This window comes from Xiphophorus maculatus, chromosome 5 (genome assembly GCF_002775205.1).
Source record: "Xiphophorus maculatus strain JP 163 A chromosome 5, X_maculatus-5.0-male, whole genome shotgun sequence".
Lineage (NCBI taxonomy): Eukaryota > Metazoa > Chordata > Actinopteri > Cyprinodontiformes > Poeciliidae > Xiphophorus > Xiphophorus maculatus.
Window position 1 is genome coordinate 8,558,137 of NC_036447.1, and position 11,088 is coordinate 8,569,224.

General features: G+C 40.3%; 1 protein-coding gene across 2 annotated transcripts in view; it reads left to right on the plus strand.

Annotated features, from left to right (window-relative positions):
• The window catches only part of LOC102237249 (myosin-10), a 72,246-nt gene extending 61,782 nt beyond the window's left edge, over window positions 1-10,464 (plus strand). For both annotated transcript variants that reach the window (XM_014476130.2, XM_023333540.1), the window contains 12 exons: window positions 972-1,220; window positions 1,301-1,513; window positions 3,508-3,720; window positions 5,187-5,348; window positions 5,550-5,678; window positions 5,754-5,842; window positions 7,206-7,329; window positions 7,476-7,565; window positions 8,533-8,651; window positions 8,731-8,839; window positions 8,906-9,078; window positions 9,725-10,464. In XM_014476130.2, coding sequence (XP_014331616.1) covers window positions 972-1,220; window positions 1,301-1,513; window positions 3,508-3,720; window positions 5,187-5,348; window positions 5,550-5,678; window positions 5,754-5,842; window positions 7,206-7,329; window positions 7,476-7,565; window positions 8,533-8,651; window positions 8,731-8,839; window positions 8,906-9,078; window positions 9,725-9,872 — 1,818 coding nt within the window. In that variant the 3' untranslated portion in view covers window positions 9,873-10,464. The remainder of the gene's footprint in view (window positions 1-971; window positions 1,221-1,300; window positions 1,514-3,507; window positions 3,721-5,186; window positions 5,349-5,549; window positions 5,679-5,753; window positions 5,843-7,205; window positions 7,330-7,475; window positions 7,566-8,532; window positions 8,652-8,730; window positions 8,840-8,905; window positions 9,079-9,724) is intronic.
• The last annotated feature ends 624 nt before the right edge of the window (window positions 10,465-11,088 follow it).

An 11,088-nucleotide genomic window follows, 5' to 3' on the forward strand; every position in this document is an offset into this window, starting at 1 on the left:
AAGCCACAGCTGCTCCTCTCAGGTGTCCAAACTCAGAGGCAGGCTGGAGCTGGGAACATCTGTCACTGATGTGAGACACCTGCAGCAATTCAGACACAGATTGCAGAGAAAATGTGAGTCAGATTTGGATGAGTGTCGGCAATCATTAGTCAAATAGAACTGGAGCTGTCAGCTGTAAAGCAACACTTGGTTCAGGCGTCTCAAAGAAACACGACTGTTTTCGGTCCTCAAACTTCAGGTCACAAACGAGAAAACCTGAAGAAAAGGGAAAAAGTTCAGAGCAATTTACCAGAAAACTGTTAAAACGTCGTCATCTGCTCTGCTTGTCTCTTACTTAGTTGTTTTTGTTTGTTTTGTTTTTATTTTCTAGACTATGCAAGCAGAATAGTGAACACCACGTTTACTTTTGGGAAACCAGTTTGCTTATTTTTTCTTACTTTTTATTAGTTATAGAATTAGTTTTTAATTTTTCATACTTTGGTTCATTTTAAGTTGCAGAATTCATAAATCGTGAAAACTCAATAGAAGATGACATTTTCAAAATATTTATTAAATTATTGTTAAAAAACCAACCAACTGGTGTTTTCTACCAGCCTTTCGCCAGTTTGCGCCGCCAGGAGGATTACAGTGAGCTGTAATTTGCCGACAGCTGATGTAATCAGCATCTGTGGATAAAAGTAAATCAGTTCGAAAGGCTAATAAACAGATTCATAAACATGATAAAGAAGGATATCTAAAATATGAGGATGTTTTAGTTAGCTGTATAAATGTACAATATAGTCACAGTTAGTTGTAGTTTTTCCCCATTAATTACCGTTTTCATTTATTTCAATTAATGAAAATGTTTTCTCGGTTTCAGTTTTTCTTATTTTTAGTCCTGATCATTTAGAAGCGTCACTAACAGGACCTTAATCTTAGTATCAGGACATCTTTAGTTGTGTGTTTATTCATGTTAAATGTTTTCTCTGCAGCTGTTTGAGACGAAGAAGAAGCTGGACGAGGATGTGGGCGTGATCGAGGGTCTGGAGGAGGCGAAGAGGAAACTCCAGAAGGACGTGGAGCTCACCAACCAGCGGCTGGAGGAGAAAACCATGGCGCTGGACAAGATGGAGAAGACCAAGAACCGGCTGCAGCAGGAGCTGGACGATCAGATGGTGGACCTGGACCACCAGAGGCAGATTGTCTCCAACCTGGAGAAGAAGCAGAAGAAGTTTGACCAGGTAGACCCGAAGCCAAGAGATGAACGTTATCCATATCTTGTGTCTGAGTTTAAAGGTTTATTTTGTGACGTCGCTGTTAGATGCTGGCTGAGGAGAAGACGATCTCGGCTCGGTACGCCGAGGAGCGCGACCGGGCCGAGGCGGAGGCCCGGGAGAAGGAGACCAAGGCTCTGTCTCTGGCCAAAGCTCTGGAGGAGGCGCTGGAGGCCAAGGAGGAGCTGGAGCGGTTCAACAAGCAGCTCCGCACTGAGATGGAGGATCTGATGAGCTCCAAGGACGACGTGGGAAAAAACGTGAGCAGCTTTCACCTGATTACATGTTAGATCGCTTTATTTACCGTCAGGGTGCAGGTCAGAGGTTACGTAAAATAAAATCTTTAAAATAAACTTTATATTTAATCTAAAGGCTGGGCGGTAGAGCTTAGAAATAACATCTCAGATTGTTTCTCATATCAGGTCTTTTTTTCTGAAAAGGAAATTACAATTGACAGAAAATTTGTGCTGTCGACAATTAAAATTTCTAATCTGTTTAATCCCAGGGTTGCTGCTGTTTTCAGTGATTACTTTTGTAAGAAACAGGAAGAGAGTCCCGTAGAGAAACAACTGAAAGAGGAAAGGACATTATTCAAATGTCAGCACAATGATGTCCTAAAAGTACTGAAGCTTGTGAGTTGATGGCACTTTTAAAAAAATGAATGGTGTTAAAACAATGTGAAATAATGTAGAATAAACATGTTAATTTTGACAGCTTTACAGAAAATATTTTCAATTTTATTTCCTTCTGTGAGTTGTACAACAGAGTATTAGAAATAGAAAAATAAAAAAAACTGTCTCAAATCTTAATTACTAAATTTAGTCATAATATTAGCAGAAGAATGTCTTAAAGGTACAATAAAAATTTGTTTTAATGAGAAAAAAGCTTCTACAGAGTTATCAGCTCAGTCCGTCTCGTTCCTGCTTTGATACTGATGTGTAAAAAAAATAATTTCTTTATCTGTAAAAAACCAATACCAAAGTATAACTTCACAAGATGCTCAACATTTCATTTAAATCTTTTAATTTTCATTTTAGAAAATTATTTCATTCTCCTAATATTAAAACTTTATTTTATATTTTATATATTTTTTATTTCGACTTTATTGTTGCATGACTGTACAGTTGTAATATTATGACTTTATTCTTGCAATGACTAAAAATAAAAACAATGTTAGCCTCAGAGGTCACGCTAAACCTTTTTGTTCTCCGTCATTTTGACCGACAGCATTAAAAAGAATCGGTCTTGTACTATTTTTACCTGTCAAATTACAGCCATATTAACATCGGCTAATAAGCTGCATTTTTGTGCGGTTTAGTTGATATTCACCTAGTTGAACCATGAATCCAGATCTCATCACACATAAAGCAGATGAACGCAACTACGTTAACTTTTTCTCCGTGACTAACAACCACTGACTGACAATAACTTATAATAAATTCAATTAAATGACTCCACTTAAATTACCAGCACTTCACCCGCTGGGGTCTGAACGCACAGCCTGACAAATTCCTCCTGGTCGCATCTGCAGAGAAATCTGCGCTAGTTCATCGGTCAGTTGGATCTGTCTGATCCAAACCGATCAGTTGAACTTTTTTTTACCCTGTGCGCGGTCCGGGCCTGCGCTTTTACGAGGATTTTTTTTACATGGTTTCGCCTCCCCGAAACGGACAGATGTTACGTCTGCCACGCTTCTGAGCGCCGCTCTCCTTCTGGGTGTAGGGTAACGTCTTCCAGCTCCATTTGTTAAAACCTCAGGATGAGTTAAGCTTAATTCTTCGCAGTGGCGAAGCCGCAGCCGCAATTGTTGTGAAGCGTACTGTGCATGTTATGGTCTAATTAATTTCTGCACCTTTATTTATTTCCTCAAGATAAACTCCCTGCTCCTCTGTTTGGACTGTAAATGGATTAACACAACATTAATTTAGTTTTCTATGTTCTGTATGTACTGGAGACTGGAATTAAACGCGCCATTTTGTCAGACAAGATGGCCGCCTTCGGTGTTCTGACATCATTCTGAACTATGAAAACACAAAGAGCGTGTTAGTGGGAAGAAATCCAGATTTTCCAAAAATTACATCTTCAGAAAGCAAACATCAACAATATTAATCAATAAAATCAATTTATTCTCCAGCCCTACTAAGTTGTTATTTTCCTAATGACAGAATTATGTTTTTCCAATCCAAAAAAAATAATCTCAATGAGTCTTTTTTTTACTATTTCTTTATGCTGATTTTCTTGTCACTGCACTCAGGTGCATGAACTGGAGAAGTCCAAGCGAACCCTGGAGCAGCAAGTAGCGGAGATGAGGACGCAGCTGGAGGAGCTGGAGGACGAGCTGCAGGCCACGGAGGACGCCAAGCTGCGACTGGAGGTCAACATGCAGGCCATGAAGGCCCAGTTCGACCGAGACCTGCAGGCGAAGGACGAGCAGGGAGAGGAGATGAAGAGAGCGCTGGTCAAACAGGTCGGAAACACAGAAAAACAAAACCTTACCAAGTGTTTCTGGTCTGGATTCTGGTCCAAATATCTTAGTACGCTTGAAATAAGATAAAACAAGTAACTTCTCAGAAAGAAATATGAGCTTTTTTAAGCCAATAAGTCCTTAATATTTGTTAATATTGATTATTTCACCTATAACATGGAAAAAAATGTCTTGTTATAAGTTACATGTGTCAAACTCAAGGCACGGGGGCCAAATCTGGCCCGCCGTAGGTCTTTATGTGGCCCTCAAGACTTTAGAGGAGACAAAGGTGGGCAAGCAATCAAAACATTGTACTCAAGTAAGAGCAGCACTGCTTCAACATATTTTTACTCCAGTTAAAGTAAACTGGAGTTTACTTTAAGTAAATTCTTAAAGTAAATTCCAGTAATTTCTTCCATACTAAAGCGATGGAAGAAATTACTCTAAGAATTAAGAAGTATTTGGTAAAAAGTCGACTCAAGTACTGATCAAATGATCAACCATGAAATATTTACAAATTACATCATCAGATGGACCAAAATATAAAGTTAAGTGGAAATTTTTGGTTTTTCAATGACGGAAATGACAATAATTTATATAAGGAACAACAAATAACAAAATCAGGCAAAATATTTTTTCTCCAAATAATTTCAATATAAAACTTATGAAGCTAATAAAAACTGTGGGTCTCTCTCTGGTGAATTTTTGGTTAAAACATGTTTGTTTTTCATTGGGTAGACAATCCAGAAATTTTACTTAAGTAAGAGTAGAGATACTTTATAATAAAATTACTCTAGCAAAAATAAAAAGTACAGTCTTGTAAAAAATACTCCTAAAAGTACTATTTTTTTAAGTTACTAAAGTAAATGTAACTGAGTAAATGTAACTGGTTACTACCCAACTCTGAGATGAACACATAAATGGACCTCCAAGACAACAATTGTCTTTAAATATTGTTTTTATGAATCAAATCAAATCAGTTGTCATCTGTTTACTAGAAAATAACGCAATTGTGAAAAGATTTTCAATATTATCTAATTTTAAGAAGTGCTTAACAGACGCAGATTTAGCTTTTTATTAATATCTTAATGTGTTTTATTAATACAATCTGCCACAACCGGCCCTTTCACAACATTCATGATCTTGAAGTGAAATAATCTGCCAGTGGAACTAGAGCTCGGTTGCTAGGTGACGGGCTGGGGTTGCTGGGTAACACCGTAGTGACTTAATCTGCCAACTTTTACCTTTTCATTAATATTAAGGAATTATTGACTTAAAATAAGCTGATATATCTCGCTGAAAAATTAGCTTTCATTTTATTTCAAGTGTACTAAGATGTTTGTGCTAGAAACTAGACCATAAATTCTTGGTAAGAGTTTGTCTTTTTGCAATGCGGTTTCCTGTAATTTAATATAATCAGTAAACCGGGGTTTGAATTTAGAGACGGGTTGCGTGGTTTTGTCCTCCAGGTGCGCGAGATGGAGGCCGAGCTGGAGGACGAGAGGAAGCAGAGATCTCTGGCTGTCGCTGCCAGGAAGAAGCTGGAGGTGGACCTGAACGAGCTGGAGGGTCAGATCGAAGCTGCCAACAAAGGCCGGGATGAAGCAATCAAACAGCTCAAAAAGCTGCAGGTACGAAAAGCACACCTGCTTCCCATTAAACGCAACCGTCTGATATGGAATTTGAAGTCCATATTAATCAATAAAACTGTTGGACTTAAAGTACATTTTAAGTCCTGACACTCTACTGTGGTAGTGATGAACATTTAAACTTTGTGTAAATACGGCTGCTGTTGAAGTAATGGAGGTTTAAGCAAACTGTTGGACCTGCAGGCTCAGATGAAAGACTACCACAGAGAGCTGGAGGAGTCCCGAGCCGCCAGAGACGAGATCTTCACCCTGTCGAAGGAGAACGAGAAGAAATTCAAGAACTTAGAAGCTGAAATCTTGCAGCTGCACGAGGTTAGGGATGTTCCTCTGTTTTGTGAGTTTCTGGTGTTTGGCGAGACCCGAGCGCCTCTCTGTGTGTTTGTGCAGGACTACGCAGCATCGGAGCGAGCCCGGCGCCACGCGGAACAGGAGCGGGACGAGCTCACCGATGAGATCTCCAACAGCGCCGCTGGGAAGTCAGTACTTCAGCCGCCCTGCGGTTTAATCTGCACACATATGGAAAGAATAGACACAGATATTATCATCATCAGGGTTGGGCAAGTTACTTAGTAAGTAGTAATCAGTTACTGATTAGTTCCCCCAAAAGGTAATCCAGTTGCTTTACTAGATATTTATATTCAAAAGTAATTACCATATTTTCTGGACTATAAAGCGCACCTCACTATAAGCCGCATCTACAACGTGGTTTTTAAAAAACTGGAAACGTACATATGTAAGCCGCTGATATCTCCGCCGCTCTCGGTTTTTCAATCGAGAGCGATAATTTATTAATAATAAATCTGCTATTAAGGTCGCAGCTCTGCGTCTCCAACGCTGAACCATGGATTCGTTCACGCCGAGCAGCAGCTATCGATCTGTACTGCCAGATCGATAGCCCTCAACTTAAAAGCTGCATCATGTGAACTTCTTCTTGTGGTTTCCATGATGAGTTTGAAGAAATTTCTCCGCTGTGTCTGCTGCTAGCATGTCCTTGTTCTAAATAAAAATCAGCATTTCTTCTCTGATTTCCAATTTTGACTTCTAATGGTTCACTTCCTGCTAATTCAAACCTCCCCATGGAGGTTGAAGAAAAATTCACAGAAGAGCCGCACCGGGCTATGAGCCGCATGGTTCAAAGCGTGGGAAAAAAGTGGCGGCTTATAGTCCGAAAAATACGGTAGATGCTAAACTACTAAAGCTAAAAAGACAATGAACAACCTGAATATGCTTTAAAGCAAATTAATATCAGCCTAGCTCTATTTTTTTCTGCATTTTCCATGATATAAAATGTAATCAATGAAACTGTATTTTTTCTTATTCCATCATATAAAATGCAATTATTTTGTTCGGACCACAATTTAAGACAAGTTTAGAAAATCATGTGATCGTCATGAGACATTCACAAACAAATGACTTACAAATCTGTAATGATAACTGTGATCTAATTACTTTATCTGTAATCTATTACAGATTATTTTATCTGTAATAGTAACTGTAATCTAATTACTTTATCTGGAATCTATTACAGATTACTTTATCTGTAATAGTAACTGTAATCTAATTACTTTATCTGGAATCTATTACAGATTACTTTATCTGTAATAGTAACTGTAATCTAATTACTTTATCTGGAATCGTAATCCTTTGCATTACTCATTACTTAAAGAAAGTAACTTTGTTACTCTGAGTTTTTCTAAAACTACTTTATATATCAATCATGATTTAAAATAATCAGGATTTTGAAGTACTGAGCAACTTCTAACGTGTTGCAGTCCTTCACTGATCGTCATCGGTTGTCGGTGTAATCAGACGAACTGTGTGTGTGTGTGTGTGTGTCAGGTCATCGCTGCTGGAGGAGAAGAGGCGGCTGGAGGCTCGCATCTCCCAGCTGGAGGAGGAGATAGAGGAGGAGCAGGGCAACATGGAGCTCCTCAACGACCGCTTCAGAAAGAGCAGCACGCAGGTGAAGCATTGCGTTCACTGCCACATATCTGATATTTCAGTCGTGAAAGTTTATTTGTGAAATTTGAGGCGACCGAACACAAAGCACTGCTGAGAAATCCTGAAAGCTGAAGCGTCTCCTGCTCTGCCCTGGTTTCCTGCCTGCAGGTGGACACGCTGAACGCTGAGCTGACTGCAGAGCGCAGCGCTGCGCAGAAGAGCGAGAACGCTCGGCAGCAGATGGAGCGACAGAACAAGGTCCAGCATTTATTAATCTGTGTTTAAAACTATTCAGACATGATAAAAATCTGCAAATACACCCAATGAAATTATAAATGTATCAAATTTTTACCAAAACTAAACACAACAAGACATCAAGACAGTGAGATGCAGACAGGTGCAGCAGAAATATTGATAAGAGGAAAGACGTCACCAGAAGATGAAAGAAACAGTTAAACTAGATAAAATTGAAACCATAAATTTACATACATGAATAAAGTCTCTTAAAGGGGCAGTACTATGTAGAATTACTCGACTTTTTGACCTTTACATCATGTTATAATGTTATTCCCTCATCAAAAACAAACCTGGAGTGTTGCTTTGATTTTTTTTCATGCATGTTTGAGAAATCTTTTGGTCTCCATGGCAACCATTCAGCTGTGCAAAACGCCTGAGTGGACCTAGCACCGCCTCTTAGCTGCAGCTGCAGCTCCTCTCCCACTCAGTTCCTCCAGACTAGTGGCAGCAGCAATTAGCAAACACCTGGTGGAACTGCGAGTCGGCAGAGCTACTTCTCAGAGCTACGCTCCTTAGAAACGGCATCATGGAGGAGGATTGTTGTGATGAAGGCAGAGTGTCAGAAAGAGCAAGAGCTCCTTAAAGAGACAGAGGTCTAATTTCAAAGCGTTAAATTGCAAAGTCAAATTCCTGTTACGTCTTGTTTGATATATATAGAGTCGTTTTATACAAACTGAAGGTAACATAGTTACTTTGTTGTGCTATAAAATGATACCATGTGCCTGGAAAATGCATTACCCCTTAAAGTGGTCCAGTGAAATTCTACAGCTTTGACAAGGACAAATAATTAGTTTTTTGTCCTCCACATTGATTATTTCCATGCTGCTCATCTAAAGTTATGGTATTTTTTTGTTCCTTTTTCATCTGCACTGAAAAATGTTTACAAAATCCTTCCTTCCTAAAGGCAAATGTCTGTTACTAAATGCAGGAGCTTAAAGGTAAACTAGCAGAACTAGAAGGAGCTGTGAAGTCGAAGTTTAAGGCGTCCATCACTGCACTGGAGGCCAAGATCCTGCAGCTGGAGGAGCAGCTGGAGCAGGAAGCCAAGTAAGGTCGCGCCCCTAGAGGTCACAGCTCGAAGCCGCCAAGGTCGTCTGTCTCACTGCTGCCTGTCTCAAACATCCAGGGAGAGAGCAGCGGCCAATAAGATCGTCAGGCGTACCGAGAAGAAGCTGAAGGAGGTGATGATGCAGGTGGAGGATGAGCGTCGCCATGCCGACCAGTTCAAGGAACAGGTAAGAAGAAGTGAAGTAAAGTTGGTCTGTTAGTTCGCTCTCCTCACGTCGCCGTCGCCCGCTCAGATGGAGAAGGCCAACTCCCGCATGAAGCAGCTGAAGCGTCAGCTGGAGGAGGCCGAAGAGGAGGCGACCAGAGCCAACGCGTCCCGCAGGAAGCTGCAGAGGGAGCTGGACGACGCCACCGAGGCCAGCGAGGGCCTCACCAGAGAGGTCAACTCCTTAAAGAACCGTTTGAGGTACGACGACGCTTAAAACCTGTGAGACTGACGACCATCTATCCGCTTCTACTCAGCACCGCTAATCGTTACACGGAAAGCGGTGGTTCTAATCAGCCGACCAGACAAGACTGGTTGAAGTCGGCTGCTGATTGGTGCATTTGCCATGTGGGCGGGCACAGAGACCAGACATCCAGATTTCTCTGTCAAAGAAGAAACCTTAAAGTTTCTCAATGACAACAAGGAACAAAAAAGCCTGGAGCCTAGCTACGAATTATCTAGGAATTAGAGATTAAGTTAATAGTAAACCAGACTTCATTTTACATTTTAGAAATTTACATTTTAACAAATGTTTCAGAGAATTTCCCAATTTAAGAACTTGGCCTAGTTTGGCAACCATCCAACACTAGAGGGCGCTAGTGTTGATTTTTTTTTTTTATTATAAAAAAAAAAGACAGTAGATCAGCTCGAAAACTTGAAAATAGATTCAGGATGATTCCTTAAATAACTACCTATAATATCAGTTGCTGATGTGTTGAAGCTAAAACGAAGGGCTTGGACCTCTTTCATAACTGCTTGCTACTGCAGTTTTTATTATTTCAGAATCAATTCTGGATGTTTGGAGAAACACGAGTTCAATTTGCGCTGTGTGTTTGTTTCTGAGCAGGCGAGGCGGCCCAGTCAGCAGCTTCTCCTCCAACCGCTCCGGCCGACGCAACCTCAACCTGGACGGCGCCTCCGGCGACATGTCGGACGACGACGCCGACAGCCGATCCAACGACTTCAACGACACGCAGACCTCCAACGCCGACTAAACGACACTTTTGATCCTGCTGCCTCTGCTCCCACAGTGGCCACCGGAGCGGTTCTGTTTTTGTTTGTTGTTGTTTTAATCTAACGCTGCAGGAAAAATCCAACGCCCTCTTTGAGAAAACGGACACTTCTGCCTTACTCTGTCCTCCGCTGGTTTGGCTCGATCATATTGTCATTTCCTCCCACCAAATTATCCGCTCAACTTAACGAGAACATACGCATAAAGGTACAAAGTGCTTCTTTTTTTCTTTTTTTTTTACATGTTCAACTTAGTAAGTGTGTCAAACCAGAACTGAATGGAAAAACATTTTCATTTCTGGTGCCGGACTCATCCTCTCCAACAGGGAACTTTCTGGGACACACGACAGGAAAACCTGGAATCTGAACTGACATGTTACTGTGAAAATTATATAGTGTTTTATTTACCTGCTTCATCTCAACATTAATGTAGGAACGTGCAGTTTGGTGTCAAAGTTCGGCTTGAAGCTGGAAAAAGATGCTGGAAAAATGCGCAGAACTGCACAGAACATCTGAAACCTGGAAAGAAATGCTTCGCTAAATGGTTTTCCGCTGATAAACCGCTGGTACACCTCAGTGTTTGTGCTCAGCTTCACTTTGTTTTATTATTAAACTCAAATCAAACATGGTCTTATGTTACTGCTGTTCTACAGGAAGTCAGAAAAATCACCAGTTGGACTTTTCCTCTAACTTTTCTTTTTTTTCCGGCCCAATTTGGATAGAAATTCTGACTTATAGTCTCATTAGAGTCCGGCTTTTTATATAAATTAAATTCATAACACTGAAATTTTATCCTAATTACGATTTAGTTTTATTTTTTTCTTGTAATTCAGCTAAAAATGTGACCCAAACAAAGCAATGGGCACTAGAGCGAGTCGAGCTCTTTCAGCCAATCAGATTGCGCTCATTTGATCACATGACCAACAGTTAGCTAGCCTCTGGCAGTTCGACTCGGCCACATTTGCAGTTTGTCCTGCAAATCTGTATTAATGGTTCAAAAACGAGCACAAGACACACATCAGTAACAAAAAGTTAACTTTGACATGATCAACAGCAGAAAAAGTCACAACGTGGTGAGGAGAATAAAGCAGAAAATATTACAAATGCAAGAGGAATTTCACAAACTAAAGAAAAGGAAAGTTTTGAAAAAGATAAAGGTGTTAGAGCCGTTATCTTTTGCTTTAAATTAACCAGGTAACA